The sequence below is a fragment of the Danio rerio genome, chromosome 19 (assembly GCF_049306965.1).
Source record: "Danio rerio strain Tuebingen ecotype United States chromosome 19, GRCz12tu, whole genome shotgun sequence".
Lineage (NCBI taxonomy): Eukaryota > Metazoa > Chordata > Actinopteri > Cypriniformes > Danionidae > Danio > Danio rerio.
The window spans coordinates 23,124,525-23,152,472 of NC_133194.1; the positions used below are offsets into that span (position 1 = coordinate 23,124,525).

At 34.6% G+C, this 27,948-nt stretch overlaps 1 protein-coding gene across 1 annotated transcript; it reads left to right on the forward strand.

Moving 5' to 3' along the window:
* Nucleotides 1-27,927, forward strand: kat2b (K(lysine) acetyltransferase 2B). Its single transcript, NM_001045034.1, has 18 exons — nt 1-201; nt 2,649-2,787; nt 2,987-3,132; nt 6,720-6,806; nt 7,180-7,361; nt 10,684-10,875; nt 10,959-11,056; nt 11,138-11,263; nt 14,490-14,629; nt 15,429-15,637; nt 17,488-17,614; nt 17,711-17,821; nt 19,733-19,876; nt 19,954-20,068; nt 21,039-21,069; nt 24,988-25,051; nt 25,154-25,238; nt 27,734-27,927. The coding sequence occupies exons 1-18, from the start codon at nt 1-3 to the stop codon at nt 27,925-27,927; spliced, it is 2,391 nt and encodes a 796-aa protein (NP_001038499.1).
* The last annotated feature ends 21 nt before the right edge of the window (nt 27,928-27,948 follow it).

The following is a 27,948-nucleotide window of genomic DNA, read 5'->3' on the forward strand; positions in this document are numbered from 1 at the left end:
ATGTCGGAAAGCACGGGGATCCCTCAGGGCTCCCCGGCGGTGGGCGCGGCAGGCTCGGCTCCGGCTGCTCCAGGAGTCGGTGGAACCGAGTGTTCGGGCGCTGCTGTCGGTTCTGCACGTATCGCCGTCAAGAAGGCGCAGCTCCGCTCCTCCCCGCGTCCGAAGAAACTGGAGAAACTCGGCGTTTATTCCTCGTGCAAGGTAAGTTTTAACGGAAAACCATTGTTTACGTTTACAGTGTGGAGGAGAGGTTCGCGTTTATTTGTTTATCTGACCGCCGAAAGTAGCTGTTACCTTACTTTACCCACTCTTGAATCTGCAAGCACAGCACAAAAAGCCGTTGCTTTGTCCTCCATTCTTTTAAACTGCGAATGCGTGTTTCTTTATGCTAGCCAACTAAATTAAGTGCTTAAACCAAAATGTATCCATGAAGTGCTCATTTCCGTGATCTGCAGAGATACTACCGCTGTGTTTACCCGTAACGTAGTGGGCAAAATGACGTGCACACTTGGCGCTCGAGTCTTGTTTACAATTTATTTCTTCTTTCGGCAGTGATTTTTGTTGATTTTTTTGTTTGTGTTTTGTAAAGTCGCACTGGACTCGTTGTGCTTTAGTGCGAGAGTTTTGCCACAACACAACACTCAATCTGAAGTTGATTACTCAAGAGGTGAAAGCGGCGTCTTTGTTTTGACAGGATGACAGCTGCTGAAGGGGCGTGGTCTGTTACTGGGGGCGCGGTGTGTTGCTGGGGGGCGTTGTCTGCTTATCAGATCAGGCACTAGAACCATACGGAGAGCCAAATTACTCATGTTGAAATATTTCAATAACTTGCATTATTGAATTGTTAATAAAAACATTGAAATAACTATTAGGCTACATAACAAAGCATCAATAAATTGGATTTGACATTTTTAGCATTAGTTTTGCTTTTCTTTTGTTATCAGATAAGGTTTCGTTTAATGCCATCATGAAGTAAAAATGACTATTTTATTGACTTTGTAGTGTTATAAATGATGTACTTGTATATCTTACTATTAATATTCTTTAATAAAAAAAAAGTTTTTTTTCTCTCTCTCATACCACAACATCTCGATGATGTAAGACTACAATAAAGTTGTATTAATTAATGAACTCACTAATGTAATGTAAAACTAACATGAATAAACATTGAACATATACCTTTATCACAGTTTATTTATCTTTGCTAATGTTAATGGAAATAAAGTTTACATTTAGTTCATGTTAACAATGCATTGACTTATGTTAACAAGCACCGATTTGGATTTTAATGATGTATTAGTATATGTTGAACTATGATTAATAAATCTTGTACATGTATTGTTTATTAATATTTATGTAGTAATGTTAATAAATCCATTAACTTATGAAACCTTATTGTAAAATGTGACCGATGATGTGTTTACTGTGAGCCTGTCACTCAACATTTATCTAGGTCTACATGAATTGAACTTATTTTCGAAACAATCATGTTTAATAGTGGAATTTGTGCAGAACTACTACATTATTCATAATGTCATGCTGAATATCAGAGTGTTATCAAGCATTGCTGAAATATTTGAAGAAATTTGCATATTTTGCAAGCAACTTAAAATAAATAGTTTCTAAAAACAATTTGTTAAAGAATTAGTCATGATGTACACAGTCTTGCACCTCTTTCTTTTTGTCTAATTTTCATTTGGTTCAAAGCTTGTAATGCTTTAATGAACTTTAGTAAAAATACCTACGGGAAAAAGGAATGGGATAAATGCAAAAAAAGAAAATAGTGGGCAGTTGCACTTTATAATGGGCATCACTTTTTTTTAGAATGGAGTGTGGTTAGGGATGTTTCAACAATCGTGTAATGGTTTAATTTTAAGTAATTTGTTCTTCTTTAGAAACAAGCCCATCAGCAATCATAGATTAAGTAATATAGTTCTTCAGTTTGTAGTCCTAAAGCCTTTAAATTCAGAATTTTCTGTACATAATCAGTATACTTGTTTTCTTGGTGCATGTATAAAATTATACAATTTTGGATTAGTCGTCCTTAAATAAAATAAAATATTTTATTTGTTACTGTTTATTATTATGAGCTTCCTAATACAGGCCTGTAGCCAGCCTGGTGAAAGGGGTGGTTTGTTTTTCTCAAAAAGTTTACCTTCTTGCATTTATTCGCCTCATTTTCTATTTAATTATGAGGTTTAAATACTGCATTGTAGTGACATATTAAGCATTTTTGCTTGATTGTTGAATGGTTATCATACCCACATGTTTGATGTACCAAAAACATTTCTTAAAGATTTAGAATAAAGAATAAAAGATAAAAAAAACAATATTAAAAAATATATTTTTAAATAACATATTGTAGCGTATTGTCATTTATTAGGCAAATAACAAACTGTCAGCTCAATCAATGTCCCTCAGTCAAAATATGGGATGCCAGAAGTCTTCTTTGATGAGTTATTTTCATAGGTGTTTTTTTTTTTTTTTTTTTACTAATTACGCCATAGTGGTCAAAATAGGGCAAATGAGCTCATGGATGGGACAAACTCTGGATCTTTGTCAGTGAGGGGTGGGACCCCCCTGGCGACAGGCTTGTAATATGTCATTTTCATGTCTGCTCCTGAATGATCTGTTTGGTTTTCACACAGGCTGAAGGAGCTTGTAAGTGTAATGGCTGGAAGAGTCAAAACCCTCCCCCTACTCCGCCTCCTCCAACCCCACCCAGGGCTGAGCAACCAACCGCTGTCAGCCTAATGGAGCCATGCAGAAGCTGCAGCCACGCCCTCGGTAATGACTGTTTGTGTAATAACAGAGCACAACGACAGAGTTCCAGAAGAAAAAAACCTTGTGCTCTCAACCATAGAGAAACTAAGGTTTAGGGATAATGCATTTCAGTAAACCTTAAGTAAAAAACTTTTAGACCAATGTCATCAATCCCTAGGGTTCAAATAAAGTCTCAATTTCATGTGTTTGTATTACTGCCTAGGTGACCATGTGACGCACCTGGAGAATGTGTCAGAAGAGGAGATGAACAGACTGCTTGGGATTGTACTGGATGTGGAGTACTTGTACACGTGTGTCCATAAAGAGGAGGATCCTGACACTAAACAAGTTTACTTCTCTCTCTTCAAAGTGAGTCATTTGGGTTGTTACACATTGGTCCCACTCAGGTTTCCCACTCTTTAGAAGAAATAATTTCCAGAACATAAACTATGACAGGAGTTGATCTCAAATGGACTTGTTGTAGGCATTTTTTGAAATTGCAATTAATTTAACTTTTGCTTTTTTGTTTAAATGTTGTTTTTTAATTTGAATGTGAATGCCATAAAGGTATGGAAAATGGAACGGTAGTAGGCCAGAAGAATGGAAGTGGGTCAGACACATGATTTTTTGACTTATTCAGCATATGTTTTAACGCAGCGGATGCCCTTCCAGCTGCAACCCATCACTGGGAAACATCCATTCATACACACTCATTCATCCACATACACTAGGGACAATTTACCTCACTTAATTCACCTATACCAAAAGTTTTTGGACTTGTGGGTGAAACCGGAGCACCCGGAGCAATTTATTTAAAATTTAAAATTTGTTATATTAAAATCGTTATAAAACAAAAAATATATAAAGTGGTCAAAAAAATGTGTATGATCAATTTTCGTTCTTCCAAAATAAAACACTAAAATTTAACTAAATGAAATGCACTTTCAAAAAAAAAAATGGCTACAAAAGCACTTGAGAAACCTCAGAGGGTGAAAACTGAAATATACAGTTAAAGTCAGATTTATTAGCCCCCCTGAATTATTCGCCCCCCATTTAATTTTTTCCCAATTTCTGTTTAACAGAGAGAAGATGTTTTCAACACATTTCTAAACATAATAGTTTTTGTAACTCATTTCTAATAACTGTTTTATTTTATCTTAGCCATGATGACAGTAAATAATATTTGACTAGATATTTTTCAAGACACTTCTATACAGCTTAATGTGACATTTAAAGACTTAACTAGGTCAATTAGGTTAACTAGGCAAGTTAGGGTAACTAGGCAAGTTATTGTATAACAATGGTTTGTTCTGTAGACTATCGAAAAAAAAATAGCTCAAAGGGGCTAATAATTTTGTCCCTAAAATGTTTTTTAAAAAATTCAAAACTGCTTTTACTCTTGCCGAAATAAAACAAATAAGACTTTCTCCAGAAAATAAAATATTATCAGACATACTGTGAAAATGTCCTCATTCTGTTAAACATCATTTAGGAAATATTTAAAAAAGAAAAAAAAATTCAAAGGGGACTAATAATTCTGACGTTAACTGTAATTACCATTCTGCCGTAGAAGCCACAACCTTGCTCAGCTGTCATCATATTTGGCTTATCAACAGTAAGTAGATTCAAACTGAAAAATACATCAACAACAATAACAAAATCTAGATCAAGAAGGACTTTTTCCAGGACACTTGGTCATTTCGATAATTTTCCAGATTATTTCCATGACTGGAAAACAAGGATATTTGGGAACCCTGGTGCTTAAATGATTACAGAATCTGTTCTGATTATATATTACTATGAATATAATTACCAAAGATTTCTGGTCTCTTTTGCTCACAGAGTGTTTTATAAACAAATATAGTAAATCATACTATAGTATTATTGTGGCATAATTACATTTTAAAAGAATTGGTTTCTATTTTAATATAATTTAAATTCTATTCTTTTTCATATGATTGTAAATTTTCATTTGTCACATGATTGTTCAGAAGTCATTGTAATATGCTGATTTGGTGCTCAAGAAAATTTCTTGCTATTATCAATGTTGCTTTCTACTTAATATTTTTTGTGGAAACCAAAACACATAAAGGTAAATAAATCGCTCAATGGACCAGTATTTATTTAAAACATATTTTTTTAATGTCTTTAGTCACTTTTAATAATTTTAATCCGTTTTTATTTGTTCATTAAAAATGCAAAAATACCTCATAATTTACTCACTCTCAAGCCATCCTTAGTGTACATGCCTTTCTTCTTTCAGACAAACACAGCCAGAGTAGTTTAACATTTTATCCTGACTCTTCCAGGTATAATGGTGTTGGGTAGTGGTCATTTTTTAAGCTTGTAAATCTGTCATAAAATGAACCCATATGCTGTCACGAGGTTAACGCATGTTGTATGAAGTAAAAGTAAAAAAAAAGTATGTTTTTGTAACAAAAAAATATTTATAATTTTAAAATTATAAACTCAAATGCCTGACTTCCGGCAGCTGCTGAATGCGCATTTTCAACAACTTGTACAAAAGAACCAATGTACTTTTGGAAGCTTTAAAAAACGCAACACCATAATTCAGCATGGTGTTAATCAGGTTGCGTTCATCTGAGAAAAGGAAGTCATATATTCTGAGGATAACTTAAGGATAAGCAATTAAAATTTCATTTCATTTTTAAAATACTTTAAATGCTAATCACTGACCTTTAGTTTTGAACAGCATTATACACTCACCACTTTATTAGGTACACCTTACTATTACCGGGTTGGAGCCTCCTTTTCCTTCAGAACTGACTTAATCCTTCGTGGCGCAGATTCAACAAGTTACTGGAAACATTCCTCAGAGATTTTGGTCCATATTGACATGATAGCATCACGCAGTTGCTGCAGATTTGTCGGCTGCACATCTATGATGCAAATCTCCCGTTTCACCACATCCCAAAAGTACTCTATTGGATTGAGTTCTGGTGACTTTGGAGGTCATTTGAGTGCAGTTAACTCATTTTCATGTTCAAGAAACCAGTCTGGAATGATTTGTACTTAAGTATAATATTCAGGTATGCTGTGGCGTTGACACAATGCTCAATTGGTACTAATGAGCCTAAAGTGTGCCGAGATTAAATCCTCTACACCATTACAACAGCACCACCAGCCTGAACCATTGATACCAGGCAGGATGGCTCGATGCCTTCATGTTGTTGATGCCAAATTCTGATCCTACCATCCAAATGTTGCAGCAGAAATTGAGACTCATCAGACCAGGCTACGCTTTTTTAATCTTCTATTGTCTAATTTTGGTGAGCCTGTGTGAATTGTAACCTCAGTTTCCTATTTTTAGCTGACAGGAGTGGCACTCACTGTGGTCTTCTGCTGCTGTAGCCCATTCGCCTCAAGGTTGGACTTGTTGTGCATTCAAAGATGCTCTTCTGCATACATCAGTTGTTACGGGTGCCTATTTGAGTTACTGTAGCCTTTTTATCAGCTTGAACCAGTCTGGCCATTCTCCTCTGACAAGGCATTTGTGCCCACAGAACTGCCGCTCACTGGAAACTTTCTCTTTTTCAGACCATTCTTTTTAAAACCTAGAGATGGTTGTGCATGAAGATCCCAGTAGATCAGCAGATTCTGAAATACTCTGATCAGCTCGTCTGGCACTAAAAACCATGCCTCGTTTAAAGTCACTTTATTCATCTTTTTTCCCCATTCTGATGCTCAGTTTGAACGGCAGTAGATCAAATCGTCTTGACCATGTCTACATGCCTAAATGCACTGAGTTGCTGCCATGTGATTGGCTGATTAGAAATTTGCGTTAACGAGCAGTTAGACAGGTGTACCTAATAAAGTGGCCGTTGAGTGTATATTAATGTAATTTTACATTCCGTATATGTTCTGTGTATATTATTACAACTGTATATATTCGGTTTGCAACTGTTTGTCCAGCTTATTTGTTTAAACTGTTACAGCTGCTAAGGAAATGCATCCTGCAGATGGGAAGGCCAGTGGTGGAGGCTCTGGAAAGCCCGCCTTTTGAAAAACCAAGCATCGAGCAGGTAACTTCTCAACTGTAAATAGCAAGAATATTTTTTCATCATTACGAATGAATCATTGTCTTAATCTTTACATTTAATAAGCTGCATGTGTTTGGTGACATACTTAACTAACAAGTCAACCTCTTCATCATGATCATGTGCGAACATCAGTGATATTGGTGTCAGGAATGAGCATTTATGATATAACTTTTTATAACTTTTCTTCTAAAACAGACTTTGGTGAAAACCACAAGCTCCAGCTTTCTTGCTTAATTTGTAGGCATTGTACTATAATTCTGATGTACAAATATGCTAAACACCCAAAGACACATTCCTAAAATCCTTGCTGTTGGAGACACATTTATGTTTTTTTCCTGTGTTGTTTTTGTTGTAGGGTGTGAACAACTTTGTGCAGTACAAGTTTAGCCACCTTCCGTCTAAGGAAAGACAAACCATTGTGGAGCTCGCAAAGATGTTCCTCAACCAGATCAACTACTGGCAGCTAGAAACGCCCTCACAAAAAAGACAAAGAGCACCAGATGATGATGTAGCTGGTTATAAAGTCAATTACACCAGGTGATTGCTAGTTTTTTTTACTTTACACTAAGGATTAGTTCACCCAAATATGAAAATTCAGTTATTAAGGGCTCATAATCATGTCATTCCAATCCCCTGAGACTTTTATGCAACATTTAGAACACAAATTAGGATATTTTAGATGAAATTTGAGAGCTCTCTCATCCTCCCTTAGCCATGTTTCCATCTAAAGATGGAAATTAAATTTATGTGCAAAACTGGAATATTGCATAAAAGTTTTGTGAATGAAGCAGCATTTAAACCCAAAGAGTCAAAGAGAACAAAATCGTTAACTGGTGCCGAATATCAAAAATAAAAACAGAATTTGCTGTGGTAGGATGAGCTGCATTAATCTTATTCATTTAATAAATTATTTGAAGACAATGCCGACATGCAATAAGCGCGTGGTGGCGTTTGAAGATGTGAGATGCGGAGCACAGTCACTTTTGACAGTTCTGGACGTAATAAATAATATATTACCACTAATACTGAAATAGTTACAGCATTTTAGAATGACCAAAACAACATTTCAGATATTTTACAATGTGGTCAGCCTGCTGGTTTGTCCATTCACTTACATGTTATTATAATCACACGCTCTCCTCTAAAAAAAATCACATGACTTTTTAATGCGCATCCTGAAATTAGTTTGGTAAAAGTGTTTCTATCGTAGTTTATAGCAGTTGTTTCTTATTGAATAAAAAGTTAATATTCAAAGTTTATGTGCATCTTGGCATTTCTATCAACCATTTTTTATGCGCACATCTAAAATGCACATAATAATATTAGGTGGATGAAAAACATAGCTATTGACAGCACTGCACTAAAAAGTCCAAAAAAGGATCTAAATCATTCCATGTGACTTCAGTAGTTCAACTTTAATCTACAAGGCTCCAACATCGCTTTTGTGTATGAAACCACATTCACTTTTGGCAGTATGTAGACATGGGGCAGAATAAGTTTCTGACGGTGTCAACCTTGGATAAAAATATCACAGTGTTGTGATTACTGCTGTAAAATAAGTTATTTTTAAATGTCTTGGTAAAAAAAAAAAAAAAAATTCCCCCCTAATGAACACAATATATTTTATTTTAGGAAACATTTAAAATTTTTTGGAACAGTAAACATCTCAGACTAAAGAATAATAAAAAAAGGCATTTGCTATCTTCATTAGTTTCAAAACCAGGTTTCTTTACAAACCTTAAAAAACTCTTAAACATACATTTGAAGTGGTTAAACAGAAAGATTTTGCGGGTTTTAAAACTTTGAATTTTTCAAATCGCGGTAAACCTTGAAACCGGTTTTCGTCCCATGACTGACAGTGTGACATATTGCCAATAGAGTCAGCAGTGAAACTTCCTTGCATTGTATTGCCCATATGAAAGAGATAATTCATCCAAAAATGCGTATTTAGTCACTATTTACTCAATGGGTTCCAATACTTTATGAGATTATTTATTCTCTTGAACACAAAAGAAGATACTTTGATCAAAGCTTAAAACCTGTAATCATTGACTTCCATACTAGGAAAAACAAATACTATGGAAGCCAATGATTACATTTCCAACATAGATCTTCTTTTGTGTTCAACAGAAGAAAGAAGCTCAAACAGGTTTGAAACAAGTAAAGTGTGAATAAATATTGACAGAATTTTTTTTTTTATGTGTCAACTATCACTTTAAATTAGTACCCTTATTTGGGTAATTTTTATTGTATTATTTTCGATACAAAAATATTCTTATAGCTTTTGTATGATTTCAGTTGAATCCCTAAAGTCACATGAAATGTTTTGACAATGCCTTGGGTCCTTTTTAGAACATTTCAGCATTGTTGTTTTCTGTAGATGAAGAAGCTCTTGGATATTATCTAAAATAATCTTCGTTTGTGTTTCGAGGATGAATGCAGGTTCATAAAAAAAGTTTTTCTTACTTAGAATTTTTTACTTGTTTCAAGTCCAAATATTTAAAAAATTGTGAATAAAAAAATTCTAATTTATTTTTTTTAACTTAGTTTTACTTTTAAACAAGCTAAATTATCCAACAAACAAAATAATCTTCAGTTTATTTTTAATTAAATTATATATCTTTTTAAAGTGATCCGCTTATAACGTTATAAAGATTTTGACCAACAATTATCACAATTTAGAAGTATTGGTCTATTTTCTACAACACACAAACAACATTTCTAGTAAGTGTTTTGTGTTGGAGAGATTTACTCCCTTTGGCTTTAACAAAATCATCTTTAATAAATCATCTTTTCGAAAGGTATCCAATTGTTCAACAGATGGTGCACTAACGAAACTGTTTAAATCAAACTCAGCCATACTAATATTATGCTCTAAAACTCCACTCAATCACTAATCTTCATTCACTCAAAACTCAAAATTGATCCGCTGTCAAACACACATCGTCTCACTTCATCCCATAAAGAGATAAATTTAAATAATCTCACCGCTGCCACCAATTAAATGTTACGTGTTTTATGATGTTAAAGTGGGATGCTGTAATATTTAAGTGACACAGGTGTAATGTGTGCGACAGATCAAGAATGAGGCAAGGTTCAGTTACTCTTATTTAAGCTTTTTACTTAATAATTGAAACATGTAACAATAATAAATGGGGAAAAAAAACATTTATAATTATTATCTTTAAACAAAAACAATGAGTGTAAGCCAAATCAAAGAAATTAACAAAACAAAGCAATCCTTAAATCTAAAATCTAAACTAGGCGTCAAAAAGAAACACAAAATAAAAACCTAGATCTTCAGTGTATACGACACCCAAACTAAACTAATTAAACTACAAAACTCAAAATACACGGGTGGCAAAACACTCAAACTAATCTAACAAAACATCAATTTAAACTAAAACAAAACAAACCGGATAAGTCCATCAAAGCTTAGTTTAGAATCACACAACAACCATCATATTATGTTACTCAAAGCCAACGAAGTTCAACAAGCAAACTCAAATTACCACAGTAACTGAGATAAATCACTAAATAGACGAAGCATTTGCACAAACAAATTGCGTGGAGCACAAAAGGGTACGCCGAGGCAGAGCGCACACACACACTGGTCTGTCAGGGCTTTAAATCCTTGCGGCTCGTCCTGGGATTGGTGGAACCGGAGAACGTCATAATGATGATGGACAGAATAATAAACCAATAAGAAACCTAAGGGTTGAGCAAACGGAGAGGAGGGTAAAAAAAAAAGACAGAAAGAAAACATAAATCATAACATTTATTATGTAAAATTCCAGATTGTTTACATGCATAAACATTTACTACACGTTTGTGGCCTTTTCGTGTGTTTGTGTCGTAGGTGGCTGTGTTATTGTAACGTGCCCCAGTTCTGTGACAGTCTCCCAAGGTACGAGGCCACACAGATTTTTGGACGCATTTTCCTGCGCTCTGTGTTCACCATAATGAGAAAGCAGCTGCTGGAACAGGCCCGCCAGGAGAAAGACAAACTACCACCTGAGAAACGCACACTCATTCTTACACATTTCCCCAAGTAAGCACACAACACAGTGCCAGAAGCCTCCACAAATAACTGATGTTGTGTGAATATGAGTGTATGTGTTTGTTTGTGTCCAGGTTTTTGTCTATGCTGGAGGAAGAGGTTTATAGTCATAATTCGCCCATCTGGAGTGAAAACTTCATGATTGGTTTATCAGGCGGACAGATTCCAACAGGTGAATGTTAAAGGGTTTTTTTATATTTCGTTATGTGGGATAGCTATGTAAACAAACCTTTCTCTTTTCTGATTGGTGCAGTGGTTAGTGCTCCACCTGTGAATCGCTCCCTGTACTACAGCAGCAGTCCAGCACCAGTGGAGCTGGCTGGAGGAGGAAGTGTTAGCCCGGCCCGGAAAACAGCTTCTGTCCTTGAACCCAATCCAGGTATTAACTTATTTTATAAGACGTTTTATAAATGAGGCAATTTTTATTTTATTTTATTTTTGGTCACACTTTATTTTGATGATCCGTTTGTTGAATTTAAGTTACACTGCATATACATGCCAACTAATTCTCATTAGATTATAAGTAGATTGTTAGGTTTGGGTTAGGGTTAGTGTAAGTTGACATGTACTTGCAAAGTTTCTTATAGTCAGTTAAATGACTGTTGTAGTAACACTATCAGCAGAAATTAAGCAAACAGGCTACTAATACTCAAATGGACCATCAAACTAAAGTGTTACCTTATTTTCTTGTCTCTATACATGACGACAACAGAAAAACTGGTTTAAAATTGTGTAAAACGTATGCTACAACTCTATGTGGCACTTTAAACAAACAGAGCCGCAGGACACAATAAAGTCACAGAGGAATGCTCATGAAGTTTTTCTTCTTCAGCACTCTGTGTAAAGACATAAACAAGACATTTTTGTCAATTTACAAATATCTGATGTGTGTTGATGTGTCTCCACCGGTCATCTAGTTCAGGTGTGATCAATCCTGTTCCTGAAGATCTGCCTTCCAGTTTAGCTGCAACCTTAATCATGCACACCCAACTTTAATTGCCTGGTGCTCCTTCAGATCCTGCTTAGGTCCTGTTTACACTAATACATTTTAGTTTTAAAACTCATAAGTTTTGCTACGCCTTCCGTCCATACTACCCCGGAGTGTGTGAGCCCTGAAAACTAAGCGTTTTGCTGAAGAGGCCATTTTCATTTGGAAACACTGCTGCTCCATGTCAGTGTGGATGGGGGGAAATGTACACATCTGAAAATGGAGGCATGGCTGCAGACATTCGCCTATCTAATTGTTTTTTTTTTTCCTCAATATTAAGTGCACAAAGTTCAATCTTGCATCCTTTCCTTAAGTTCAGACTTTGCAAGTTGGATATGTAAAAACAAACTCCTGAAAACTCGTCGGGTAAAAATAATGTACTGTATAATGTTATTCGCATCACTCTGGCTACGTTCTTAACCATAAAATAAAAACATGATATGAGGAACTGTCTATTTTCATTTTGATATTAACTTAACAGCCACCAAAAATTTTGAGGCGTCCTGTAGCTATATATCGTGTCCGTCATCTTCGCTGTATGCATATTCATTACAAAACGGAGCCTAGAACATAACTGCCTCTTTTCATTTTCTGTGAAAAATATGAAACACCCTGACTCTTTTGCCATTTCAAAAGTATAACACACAATAAGTTCATACAATATGGGAAATAAAAGCAAGCAATCTTGTCAAATGTGCAGAATCAGTGTACTTATAAGCGTACTTGTAATCAACTTATCTTTGTGCTCAGCCAAAACACGTTAGCTGAGAAAAAGTAATAGATTCAATAGACCATTAAATAGAGACAAGATGAATTTAATATCACTTTTGACAATTAAAGTGAGATGAAATCCAGCAGAAGATCCTTGATTAACTGTCCGACCTGCACTGCTCTCACCTGGGGAGCTGTGCTCAAAGCACTTGCCGAATGCCTGGAGCTCAGATGTCCACATATGCTCCAGCGCATGCCAGATTATATGTGGTCATGCGATGTGCATTTTGAGTGGTTTAGTGTAAACAGAGATTTTTTCAGAAACGCTATGTGGAACGCCAGTGTGGACGTGAATCGTTAACGTTCTAAAATGTCGTTTTAAAACTAAAATGTATTAGTGGGGGCCTTAGCGGGTTATTTGTGTTTATAAGGATTGGAGCTGAACTCTGCAGGAAGGTAGATCATCAGAAAACAAGATTAAGCTTCTTTGATCTAGTTGATAGAGCATTAGAAGGTTGTATTGCAATAGCACTAATAAACACAGCTCTTTAATCGAGATGGGTCTGGCTCCAGACATGGTGTAGTGCAATCTGGGCTGCATCCAATGCTTTTTAATGGGCTCACCTAACCCCACCCCTAACCCTACCCGTCACAGTGACCTCACTAACTCCATTTGAGTGCATTGTGTCTAACTTTGCATCGCTGAGTGATGCAGTCTCAGCTTGCATCATAAAGGCTGCAGCCAGATACTATTGCTTTAATCTGCCATTGTTGTTTTGTCCTGGTTGTTATGAGTGGGTTTCTTCCTTTCTTCTGGTCATGTGGTACTGTGATATCCCTTTTTCTAAAAAGGGTGTTTTGTCTATAAATAGGGCTAGACGTTTTGTGGATTTACCTAAATCTGTTGCTGTGTGTATGGGGCCTGAGAGCCTGAAATCACTTTATGAATCAATGTAGCCTTAGAGCTGGGTTAGGTACTGGAGAGCCACTCTTCTGCAGAATTTATTTTTAGCTCTAATCAAATATAACTGGACAAGATAGTGGGCTCTATGCACAGAAACAGTTTTTTAGCCACCGATAAACTTCCAGTAAAAGTTTGTGTGAATATTTTCAATTTCATAAGGTTCCTTTTACAGCATCAATAATGTAATTGAGTTAAATATAATCTGCTAAATAGACTTAAGCATTCATACAGTTGATCAAGTGTAAAATGAGATTTAAAACCATTGAAACATGGGTTTGAACATGGTTCACTGTTTAAACAAGTGCTTCTTGTCCGGTCAGAGAATCACTTTATAATGTATCTCAATCAGGTAGTGTAGATAAATTCGTCATAAACGCTGACAAATAACAGTTTCTATGCACACACCCTATTAATGTCTGAGTGTTAATTAATAAACTACAGACAGATTAAATTTTGTTGTTGTTGTTGTTGTTTTTTATCAAGGCCAGATCAAAACTTCTCTGAAATGAGTTTTTGCAGGGTGGGATATCTGATAAAATATGACATGAACAAACAGTGATTTTTTTTTGGATTAAATGTTTTGTGGAAATTGTTTTGTTTGAACCTTTTTTAAGGAATCAGTTCTTTTATGGGTCCTGTATTTTATCTTTTATAGATTCTGTGTTATATGTTTTATGTATTATATGTATTATCAAAAACAAAACATATTAATTTAATACATATTCTACACTCATTCACAGCATCATCAAAATATGCATTTGTTAGTTGTGAATACATGCCCTCTTGTGGTGACAATTACATACTGTGCCTTTAACAACAGTGTGTAGCTCAATCTGCTTGTAATTGCACTTTATCTTAAAATCAGGTTTAAATGGGACCGTAAAAGATGTTTCTTGTGAATCACAATGACTACACAGTATGTTTCACTTTGTGCACATCTAGGTGGAGAAAAGCGAAAGCCAGCTGAGCCATTATCTCATGAGGACAGCAAACGGCCTCGTGTGGTTGGTGACATTCCTATGGAATTAATTAATGAAGTCATGTCTACCATTACAGACCCTACTGCCATGCTGGGACCAGAGGTAAACACACCCACTTAAAAAAAAAAAAACACTATAGTAATATACTATGGGAATTGTTTTTGAACCCCACTATAGTAAACTACTTTAATTAACCTGTTGTGGTAATCCGTAATATGAAAAAAATAACCAAAACTATTCCAAGTTTTTGACAAAAAGGTACAGTATATGATACAATACAATACTAAAATTCATATCATTCAAATTATACTACAAAAACTCAAATATATTAGTTTACCATTTAACCACTGTTATCTTAAGTATGCTGTAGTATTCATTATCAAAGTGTTGTAAATACTATAATATATACAATATGCTATTCTTTTCTAGAGTATGGTTCAGAAACAATTTATTTACTAGGAACTACTAACTGATGTATTTTTTTATTAGTGCTGCGAAAAAAAATTAATTGGTATTAATTGCATCTAAAATAAAAGTTAGTTTTGACATAATATATGTGTGTGCGCTGTGTACACTTAATATGTACTGTATGTAAATACACACATCCATGCATATATATATGGGTAAATGTTTATTTATATTTATCGTAGATAAATAATCTATATGTTCATTGTACAAATTATCTATACATTTAAATATTTATGTAACAAAAAATTAGTTTTGTCTATTTTTATTTCTATGTATGTGTATCACATAATAAACATATATATATAATACACACAAACTTTTATTTTGTATGCGATTAATCTTTGCTCAGCACTATTTCTTATCTAAATATATAAATGTGTAAAATGTATATTTTAGGACAATTGAATCATATCATAGTGTCTTTTTCTCTCAGACCAGTCTTCTCTCAGCTCATTCAGCACGTGATGAAGCTGCTCGATTAGAGGAGAGACGAGGCGTCATCGAGTTCCACGTCATTGGAAACTCCCTCAACCAAAAGCCCAATAAGAAGATCCTTATGTGGCTTGTTGGCCTGCAGAACGTCTTCTCACACCAACTGCCTCGCATGCCTAAAGAATACATCACAAGACTCGTCTTTGACCCGTATGTTCCTTAGCATTTACATTTAGATGTTAAAAAAGGGATAGTTCACCCCCCAAAAAAATCAGTTTCTGTCATCACTTACTGATCCTCTACTTGAGTTTCTTTCTTCTGTTGAACACACAAGAAGATATACTGAAGAATGTTGCTAAAAACAGCCTTTGACTTCCATGGTTTTTTTGTGTTTCTACTATAGATGCCAATGTCAATTTTTTTCAACATTCTGTAAAATATTTTTTTTTTAAAGAAAGATTTTCGGACCACTCAATCTAGTACCACTTTATTAGTTGGTATTTTGGTACCACTAAAGCTAGTGACAAAAAATCTCTAAAATCATTTTCATCAAGTTTAAAACTACTTGAGTGTGGGTCAATGGGGAAGATATTTTCATTTTCTGGGTGAACAATCCCTTTAAGAAGTGTGATGCATATAGTAACTAATGTACAATAGAAATTTTGAAGCAGGCATAAAATTGAAGTTGTGCAAAGGAAGGAAGGGCGAGGCAGTGGCGCAGTAGGTAGTGCTGTCGCCTAACAGCAAGAAGATCGCTGAGTCGCTGGTTCGAACCTTGGCTCAGTTGGTGTTTCTGTGTGGAGTTTGCATGTCCTCCCTGCCTTCGTGTGGGTTTCCTCCGGGTGCTCCGGTTTTCCACACAGTCCAAATACATGCGGTACAGGTGAATTGGGTAAGCTAAATTTTCTGTAGTGTGTGAATGTGTGTGTGGATGTTTCCCAGAGATGGGTTGCGGCTGGAAGGGCATCCGCTGCGTAAAAACTTGCTGGATAAGTTGGCGGTTCATTCCGCTGTGGCGACCCCGGAGTAATAAAGGGACTAAGCCGACAAGAAAATGAATGAATGAATGAAAGGAAGGAAAATTTAGGGCAAGACTTGATTTTGGATAGTAAATTGCTATTGTTTGATTGTACTTTTTTGATAGATTATCCCAAAGGGAAGATATTTAAACATAAAGAAAACACATAAAGAAAAAAATAATGATTATGTAAAAAAAATAAAAATAAATCTCACCTAGACCTTTATTTCGGAACCTGGCGCATTTGCCCCTTAGTTCGGTTCATTTGTCACCATTCAAAATTAAAGTGCACCTTTTCGCTTATAATGTCTCATTTCTTATTGTCATAAATTAAAATAAGTTTGAATGACAGCTAAGCGGAATCCTGGAAAATAAACCAAATTCTGACTAATGTGGGTAGAGTTTACTCTACTTTTGTGAAAGCGAACCGCACCAAGAACAAAAAGCAACAATTTTCCTCCCTGTTTTGGAACAAAACAATCAATCTACAGGTGTGAAAGAACTCTAAAAAAGAAAAATTAGAACTGTCAATTTTGCCCTCATGGGGCCATATTTAGCAACAGATTACTTCAGTGCAAATGGTCTTTTTGGCATTAAAATGATACTGTTGGCATTTACTAAACACGTGTTACAAAGTAATGAAGAATTGTGCACCCCCACATATATTGTCTATTGCGCTATGCCTGGTCACAGTAGATAACCTGCATCTTATGTCCATCAGCTCTGCTTATTTGCCACTATGCTAACTAGCACTATGCTGATTATGTTGGTTGATACGTAAATAAGATGTTGCGTCTTTGTTCTTTAATTTGCATATTGTCTATAAATTATCTGCAGAAATTTTTATGCCCACTGTCAGTGTTTTGGAAATGCTCTCATGCCAATTTGCCCAGCTTAGTAAATTTGGACCATAGTGACTTTAAAACTGGAGTTTTTTCATGGTGATTTTAAAACTGGAATTATAGCAGTCAGCTTTAAGTTGTATTTGTTAAGTACTGTTTAAACTTATAGCATTGTTCTTATCTGTTTTGACTCTGAACAGGAAGCACAAGACCCTCTCTCTGATCAAAGATGGCCGTGTCATTGGGGGAATCTGCTTCCGGATGTTTCCTACTCAGGGCTTCACTGAGATTGTGTTTTGTGCTGTCACCTCCAATGAGCAAGTGAAGGTGTGTGGTTTAAAACATTGTGATGCATTTTCATTATTATTTGTCATTTGGCACTCATGCTTAACTTGACATTTAATGATTTCACTGTTGTTTAAGGGTTATGGGACTCATCTCATGAACCATCTAAAGGAATATCACATCAAGCATGAAATCCTCAACTTTCTCACCTATGCTGATGAGTACGCCATTGGCTACTTCAAAAAACAGGTCAGTACTCTTCTTGGTTTTTGAGTGCCAATAAATTATTATTGAAAGGTGATATTAAAAACAAGCAATGCTAAACTTGTAGTTAAAGTGATAGCAATCAATAAAGAGAAAATGGACCCTATCCTACACCCAGTGCATAAAGGTGCAAGACATGTTTGGTACAATTTGTTGACATTTTCAGACCAGCGCAACTGTAATCTTCATATTTTGTGCCACGTTGTTTAAATAGCAAATCCATTTGTGACACTTTATGGACTCATAGGCGTGCTGGTCTATAAAATAAAATAAAATAAAATAAAAAGTCCAGCTCAGATCTTGTTAGTCAACATGACTAACATGACCAAAATGCATACATATTGCTTAATACACACAGGGTGTACATATCTTTACATTTGAAAAAAGTTAAAGGATTAAAATTTCACAACATTTATCATTTTCTACATAAATATAAAAACCACTTTCTCCATGCCTTCTTCATGTTGGGGGGCTTTTCAGTTTTTCATGACAATCTGCATTTGTATAATGTTATTATTATTTGCAGTATTATTTGTTTTAATAAAAGGACACTACTCTAATGCTTTTGTACCATGTGCCTTAGACTTTGCACCTAGATCGGTAAAATAGAACCCTAAATCTTCTTTTTTTTGCTTGTAATAAAAAACAATTATATTAAAAATCTTTCATCTCTTACAAAATTTGCAATTAACTTTAATGGCAAAGAAGAAGAACGTATCTTTGTATAAGCAAGAATTAAATAATGAGTTTTTTTGAGGTGTAATCACTTTAATTTTATGTACGTAGTTAACTAAAGCAAAAAAAAATAAAAAATCCAAAATCATTTTTTAACTTGACCCTTTTGTTTTGTAAACATAAGTGATAACTAAAATAAAATAGAAAACATAATTGGTTTCAGCTAGTTGCCAATGAAATATTTCGAATTTGATGCACTAAAATAAGAACATTTTTTGACAAAAAACAAAAATTACAAAACTGAAAAAAAGGAAATTATTAAAATTTATTGATTAAAACCAGGGTGTGATTTACAGTGGGGTTTGACCCGCTTTGATTAACTTGTCAGAACAAGATGTCCAGTGAGATGGAAAATAGTTTATATACAATGGTCTGGATCTTAAATAATGAATAATATAATAATAATAACAATAATAGCTTATTATAAATATAAATATTATTGCATGATGTACCTAAAAGGAAGGCAGTCTAAGACCAACAGATCTAGCCTTTACACAGAACGTTTTCCAAACACTTTTTCTTGCAAATTAGGTTTGTATCTACATTGCATATAGCTTAAACATAAAGTCATATTAGACTCATAATGTGTATTTTAAAAGCTCGCACATGAAAGTTTTCCTGTGATCTTGTCACCGTTCTGCAAAATTGACTATTGTTTAATCAAAAATAGGTCTTCTTTGAAAAGCACGTCTGTTGAAATAGCCCATCACAAGTTACTGTACGTCAGAATCATTATCATTACCAATCATTATCCAATAAACACTGAAAATAAGTATGATTAATAAATGAGATGTTCAAAATAAAAAGGTGCACATTACTTCATTACAATTTAAATCAGAAAAATGAATTAGTTGTGTATAGGGGGAACATTAAACATAAACATAATTAACCTGCAGTTACATAGTATACAGTGTCTTTCCAAAAACAAATTGATATCTGTGTGTTACATGTTCAATTAAGTGTATTTGTGTATTAAGTGTATGTGTAGTCCTCGGCTGGTTGGCATTTATTGTCATTAAAAAATTTATTTTATTTACTGAACCATGAATATACAACACAAAAGGCTGTATAATGTATCATTCGCACACTGATTAATACTACAAAAGTGTCTCATTGTACTAAATAACTGTCTTCTCATTTTGTTTCTCTATTTCTTGACAGGGATTCTCTAAAGACATTAAAGTGCCGAAGTCAAAGTATGTGGGCTACATTAAAGACTATGAGGGGGCCACACTAATGGGCTGTGAGCTGAATCCCTGCATCCCTTACACTGAGTTCTCGGTCATCATCAAGAAACAGAAAGAGGTGTGTGTGATAGAGAAAGAGGTGTCAAAAAGGTCCCTCAGTATGGTGAAATTTATGATTCTGTTTTTTTCTCTCAGATCATTAAGAAGCTTATAGAGCGCAAGCAAGCCCAGATTCGCAAAGTCTACCCAGGACTGTCCTGTTTCAAGGAGGGAGTTCGGCAGATTGCCATCGAGAGCATTCCAGGAATCCGTATGTTCCCCTTTATATATATATATATATATTCCCCTATATATATATATATATATATATATATATATATATATATATTTTTTTTTTTTTTTTTTTTTTTTTTTAGGTAGACAAAATTAAATATAATGGTACAGATTTTTAAAATGATGAACATTTTGTACATTTTCATATACAAATAATTTTTATATGTTAGGTTTATAGTCTGAAGAAGTTTTTTTATGCTTGCCAAAACTGCAGTTATTTGATTATAAATACAGTAAAATACAGTGAAATTATCTTTTGATTAAAAAAGCTACTATTATAATTTATATAAATATTTTATAATGTAATTTATTCCTGTGATTCAAAGCTTAATTACTAAAATGTCAATGCTTCAGAAAGTCATTCTGCTGATTTTATGCTCAAGAAACATTTGTTAATGTTGACAACAGTTTAACTTCTAATGCTTTTTTGAAGGAACTTTAATATTGATATTTTCAGGATTGTGTTGGTGAAGAAAAGTAAAAATAATAACAACAAAAAAATGCATTTATGGTTTTGTATAGTAGTATAAATACATTCATTGGTAGCACTTTACAATACGGGCGACACAGTGGTTCAGTTGTTAGCATTGTCACCTAACAGCAAGAAGGTCGCTGGTTCGAGCCTCGGCTGGGTCAGTTGGCATTTCTGTCTGGAGTTTGCATGTTCTCCTTGTGTTCGCGTGGGCTACCTGGGTGCTCTGGTTTCCCCCACAAGTCCAAAGACATGCGCTATAGGTGAATTTAATCATCTAAATTGGCCAAAGTGTGATAGTGTGCCTGAGTGTGTATGGTTATCTCTCAGTACTGGCTTGCAGCTGGAAGGGCATCCACTGTGTAAAACATATTCTGGATCAGTTGGCAGCCCAAGGAAAATGAATGAATGAATGAATGAATGAATGAATGAATGAAACTAAATGTTAATTTGATTTACTTCTGTCTTTGGACAGGTGAGACTGGCTGGAAGCCTTTAGGGAAAAGGTAAGTGTGTATTTTGTTTACCAAATCTTGAAAGGATATTTACAAATTCTCTCACCATCCACTTGTTACAAACCTGACACAAACCTGACTTGCTTTTTTTGAGATAAGGTCATTACACACTGAATCCAAACTTTACGCATGTCATTATCGCGTTTGATTTTGTTTCCCATTTTCGCATCCAAAAAGGCATTTTGAGAATTGTTTTGACAAATTCAGGCTAAAATTCTAAATGTTGTCGAAGAGACGCATCCACATATGTGTGTGTGTGTGTGTTTATACAATACAGTTTTTTTATTATATTATATTATATTATATTTTATTTTATTTTATTATATTATATTATATTATATTATATTATATTATATTATATTATATTATATTATATTATATTATATTATATTATATTATATTATATTATGGGCGAGGCAGTGGCGCAGTAGTTAGTGCTGTTGCCTCACATCAAGAAGGTCGCTGGGTTGCTGGTTCGAACCTTAGCTCAGTCTGCGTTTCTGAGTGGAGTTTGCATGTTCTCCCTGCCTTCGCGTGGGTTTCCTCCGGGTGCTCCGGTTTCCCCCACAGTCCAAAGACATGCGGTACAGGTGAATTGGGTAGGCTAAATTGTCCATAGTGTATGAGTGTGTGTGAATGTGTGTGTGGATGTTTCCCAGAGATGGGTTGCGGCTGGAAGGGCATCCACTGCATAAAAAACTTGCTGGATAAGTTGGCAGTTCATTCTGCTGTGGCGACCCCAGATTAATAAAGGGACTAAGCCGATAAAAAATGAATGAATGAATATTATATTATATTATATTATATTATATTATATTATATTATATTATATTATATTATATTATATTATATTATATTATATTATATTATATTGTATTATATTATATTATATTATATTATATTATATAGGGGGCAATGCAGTAGCACAGTAGGTAGTGCTGTCGCCTCACACCAAGAAGGTCACTGGTTCGAGCCTCGGCTCAGTTGGTGTTTCTGTGTGGAGTTTGCATGTACTTTCTGCGTTCACGTGGGTTTCCTCCGGGTGCTCCGGTTTCCCCCACAGTCCAAAGATATGCGGTACAGGTGAATTGAGTAGGCTAAATTGTCTGTAGTATATGAGTGTGTGTGAATGAGTGTGTGTGGATGTTTCCCAGAGATGGGTTGTAGCTGGAAGGGCATCCACTGCGTAAAAATGTACTGGAAAAGTTTTTTATGTCTTTATATTATGCTGTGTCACCACAGCGGTTCATTTCGCTGTGGTGACCCCCGATTAATAAAGGGACTCATCCAACAAGAAAAAGAATGAATAATATAATATAATATAATATAATATAATATAATATAATACAAATGTTCTGTGGTTTATTGTATTATGGTATGCTGTTTTGTCGACGTGTGTCTGTCTGTGTCTTCGTATATAAGACAAACTGCCAGTGTCTGTTCAGGATCAATTGGTCTATGGAAATCTGTGGTCTTCTTTTTAATATGTGGCTCCAGTATTGCTAGCAAAGTATGAAACTGAGCCACGGACATCCTGAAGTAAACTTTGAATATCTCAGAATAATCCTGCAGCTCTTTGATAAGAAGGTGGAACTCTCCTTCCTCTCTCTGCAATCTAAGGATATGATGGACCAAAGATTCCTCTCACTTTTTATTTTGTTAAACATCTTCACTACTCGATTTTGTATTGTTTTGCAAATAATTTTGCGATAGATAGATTGATATGCACAAACTCAGTAAGCAAGGTTTGTGTGCATGACAAATCAGATTTGAATACGAAAAAAATGCATCAAAAATTTTGGACTTTTGTGTGCAAAGACCTTTAAGCCTGGGACTCACCAATGCAGACATAAATGCGACGATGAAATCAGACTGTTGTATCTCTGCGTCCGTTGCATCAGGATGAGTTTTTCCATACCTGCAGGTTGCAGTAGTCTGTATTGTCATTCCCCAAACGGGAAACCTGTACTAGTGCTGCACACATGCAAACCATAAACAAAGCAGCATACTTCTTTCTCACCACAGAGGGATTAAATCGTGAAAATATATTTGATAAATTGATAATCCATATCGTTCCCAAATTTTTAAAGGGCCATGCCCTATATTCACGATTTCACATAAATCAGAACGCAAAAAATAATTATTAATTAATAATTTCCTTTTCTTCATACCAAATTAACATGCAACTTGACTTTTGCATAAAAATAATAAGTTAAATAACTAAATGGGATTTAATCAACAAGCAAATTAAATATATTTTCAATAAAATGAAATTGAAAGAGCCAAGGACTGAAGCCAGCTCAAATGTTCTTGAATAAAACGTGTTACAGTAATGTACATATGTACAAATATGTCATGTCCGAAAAAGCCTTTTTTAGAGGTGTTTTCAGTTCAGAGCCACCGTACAAGCGAAAAGCTGTGTGCGTGTGTGCTGTGACAACCCTCATGCGCGCTCGTTATAATCAATATGAATATTCCGATCAAACTGAATACAATCTTACATCAATAACACATGGCAAGCAACGCGTTGATAATAACAAATAATCTAATTTAATTACAAATAACCCAACAAGTTGTTTAGCACATGTGCATCGCTGCTGTTATGTGTACACATGTACTATTTTTTCCTGAGGCGATTTAAAGCAATATACACAATGGCACTCAATTAAACATATCTACAATGATAAGGAACATGGTTACTTACTGAGTTATTAACGCACAGCAATACCACATGAAAAAAGGACGGACTTTGAAGGAAAAAACAATGTGAGGAGAGCTCTATTATAGTGCACGATACCAACTAACTTTGCCATCTAGAGAAACATAAACGACGAATATTGATCACACACTTATCAAATCTGTAGAGACAGGACAATCATCACCAATTGGAACCACATCTTTTTTTAAAAAGAAGATGAGCGACAAATCATGATTTCATCATTTCCAGATTCAAAAAGCTCTCGGGTGAAAAATTTTTTTCTTACAAACAGATTTATTAATACTGACGACCCATGTCTCCGAACAATTCTTCTACTAATTGTTTAAATTACTTTTGGCAACATAACGTTGTGTGTCTCTGAACGCTGATTGGTTTGAACCAAGTCATTCTCATGAGTTAATGCTGGAAACTCAATCTCATTACTTTGTACCGTCCAGTACAGACATCCAATCTCCACGCTGGAATTTTCACAATGATCTCATCACCTTGACGTACGTAGCTTCAAAATTTCTTTTCAAACTGGAAGAATGGATTGGCTATAAACAACACATAAACAACTAATTTTCACTTTTTTGTGAAATATATGTGTCCTAATAGTGTTTTTTGCAACATGGGACGTATATATGACTGTCGAAATTAAAAAAATATATATATTTTGGTGTTTCGTGACCCTTTAAAGAAAAGCAATAAAATCACAGCCGGCTTCTTTGTGTTCCTTTTTGACTTGTGTAGTTTGTGTAGCTTCATTACTTTAAATTTTGTTCTCCTGCTTTGACTTATAACTGAACAGTCAATCAGAATGCTTTCTTCACCAAAGGACAATGACGATTCTACATGCCGAATTAGGTAAACTCCATCTGATATGATGAGAAGTGATGTGTGGAACACACCAAACAAACTAGCCTGACAGAAACTCACCGATAACTCAATCATTTTGGTCTGTCCCGACCTTTAAATAGAAATCAGGATCATTTAAAAAATCTTGGAAACCTGTAGCCACTGACTTCCGTAGAAGTTTGTTGAAGCTACCAGTTACTAACATTCTTCAAAATGTCTTCTTTTGTGTTCAACCAAAAAAAGAAACTCAAAACAGTTTTGGAATCTCTTCAGGGTGAGCTAATGTGTAAATTAGTTGAGGTATCCCTTTAAACAAATATGTGGGTTCATTTTGGTGTCATTTTGTTTTATAGCAAAGAACTGAAGGATCCAGATCAGTTGTACAGCACTTTAAAGAACATCTTAACACAGGTCAAGGTAACGTATCAGATATCTGAATTGCTTTACATGTTTCAAAGACAACTTAAACAAATATATGATATAAAATGACTAATGTTGAACATATGTTGTATCCTTTAGTCACATCCAAATGCATGGCCATTCATGGAGCCTGTAAAGAAGAATGAGGCGCCCGGGTATTACCAAGTCATCCGCTTCCCTATGGGTAGGCAAAAATGTATTATCTGCCATACAAATACACTGCCATCATTTTTTTTAAATAAATGGATTTTAAAACAAGCCTATCCTGTTCTCCAACGCTGCATTTATTTAATCAAAATATCAATTTACTTTAAAACCGCATTTTCTATTTTAACTTATTTTATCATGTAAAATTATTCCTGTATTTTATAGCAGTATAAAACATCCAATGCTGATTTGCTGCTTTACTATGATCAATTATTACTGGTGTGGATTCATTTATAAGGATTTTTATTATTAGTGATGGTGAAAACGTTTTCCCCTGCTTCAACGTTTTGTGAAATCGTATATTTTACTTTTATTTTTAAAAGTTCAAAATGACTTGTTTTTAATTTTAATTAAATATTTATTTTTAATTCATAAATATCTTTACTTTCACTCTTAAGCAATTCAATGTGTCCTGATGAACATAAGTCAAGACATACAATTTTAATGGGGCTTTTAAATAATTCTGTATTGCATTCTCCACAAAAATATGAAGCAGCCCAACAATTTCTTACACTGATAATAATAAGAAGAAATGTTTCATAAACAGCAGATCATCAATTTTATTACATTATGGTATTTTTAAATTAATTTAGTTAGTATTTTTTTATGTGCTCTGCATTGCAGTATAGTTTTAGTTCATTTCATTAATGGCTTTGTTAGTTTTAGCATATATATATATATTTTAATATGTAAGCAGATTTTTTAGGAATAGGGTATATGCAGAGCTAGTGTTTCTTCCCATAATGATAAACTTCCGGTGAAAGGTTAATGTGACGTTTTTTTTTTTTTTTTTCATTTTTTACGGTTCCTTTTACAGCATTGATGTTGTAATGTAATTACAATACAATCATTTAAATAGACTTTGGCATTCATTTAGTTGCTCAAGTGTAAAACGAGACAAAAAGACATTTACTCGCACGCACCCGTCAGAATCGGCAGGCTAGTAAAATAAATGTTCATGACATGGCTGGGAAAAATTTTTATTTAATGCAGTGCTTCTTGTAAAAATTGAGACCCACTTTATATTTGATATCACTCAGCTAGTAAAGATAGCTGGTTTTTAAAGAAAACAGACCTTAAACACGCAGATTTTGCAATGACATACAGTTCACAGGAAACACTTAACTTAGGTTACTGACAAATTAAAGTCTTTTAGCATACTTCGGCATATACCTATTGTAGTTTAACAGCGTTAACAAAACATATCCAATGTCCACCAAATTAAAGTTAATAGTTGCACAGCTTACATTAACTCTTGTGCAAATCCAAACATTAAATAATTATTTGAACAAACACTGAACCCAAAAACCTTACAAATTAGGAATTCAGAAAGATCAATCCTTATATAAAGTTTAACATACCCAGGCTGCATCCAAAGCTGCCTACTACTCAGTAGGTACTGCATTTTAATTAAAATGTACTTCTTGACCATTAGAAAAGTACTTTCTATACAGTATGAATGTATGAATGGAGCTCGGACGTACTACATCAGCCATTTTGTCATGATCACGTGACCTACCCGTGTCAGTTGCCTCGATTCACTCCCGTTCATGAATTCTCTCGCGGGGCATTATGGGATAGCGTAGCACACATTGGATGCACATTTCAGAATCTTGACTGACATGTTTGACCGTAAAACCACCATTAACAGGTTCTTCTCTAAATCGTCGCTGGTCCCACTGTAAAAAATGCTGGGTTTCACACAATCGATTTGTGTTGGGACAACATGAAGGAGTTCAGTTAACTTTTACAAAGTTAAGTGGATTGTACATAAAACAATTAAGTTGTCCCCTAAAAACCTTAAGAATTGTGATTGTTTCAGCTCATTTTAAATAAACAAAGTGTAATTTTTCCAAATTGTCCACAACAGAATGAGTGCTTACGAAATCTGAAGATAATGATTTGTTTTTGCTAATTATTTTTTTATTTGAGTTAGTGTTTCAATGTTAGTTTCCTTTAGTTTATCGTTTATTGTGAATTTTTTTTCATTTTATTTTCAAGCTAACAAAAATGTTTTAATTGTAAATTTAGTCCTCGTTTGCTAAAATAACCTTGCAGATCACTGAAAAACAGGTTTATTAGTTAAATAAAAAAATATACTTTTTTACACCTAAAACTTAATTATTACTGAAAACCATAATAAATTAAGTGAAAATGGATTAATTCATGTAGTTGTAACAAGCTGAAGTAATACTTTCAAGTTTTACTGTGTATTAAAATGAATTTTGATGGATCATGTGACACTGACGTAATGAAGCTAAAATTTAATCTTTAAATCACAGAAATTAACTACATTTTAAACTACATTTAATAAGTAAAAAATTATTAGTAATTCATAGTAAATTTGAGTTTTTACTCAGGTAAAACTTAAATTAAGTAAAAGCCCCTTTGGTGAGCAGAACAGGCTTCTTTTGAAAAACATTATAAAATCCCAAACTGATCATGAATGATCATGGATGTCTCCTGTTGTAGACCTGAAGACGATGAGCGAGCGGCTGAAAAGTCGTTACTACACCACGAGGAAGCTGTTCATGGCCGACATGCAGAGGATCTTCACTAACTGTCGAGAATACAACCCTCCTGAAAGCGAGTACTACAAATGTGCCAATCTACTAGAGAAGTTCTTCTACACCAAGATCAAGGAGGCAGGCCTCATCGACAAGTAATCTAACCGAGGGCACGTGCAC

Coding starts and splice junctions, on each gene's coding strand:
- kat2b (NM_001045034.1), top strand. CDS start 1: ATGTCGGAAAGCACGGGGATCCCTCAGGGCTCCCCGGCGGTGGGCGCG. Junction 202..2,648: donor GCGTTTATTCCTCGTGCAAG/GTAAGTTTTAAC, acceptor GTTTTCACACAG/GCTGAAGGAGCTTGTAAGTG. Junction 7,362..10,683: donor TATAAAGTCAATTACACCAG/GTGATTGCTAGT, acceptor TTTGTGTCGTAG/GTGGCTGTGTTATTGTAACG.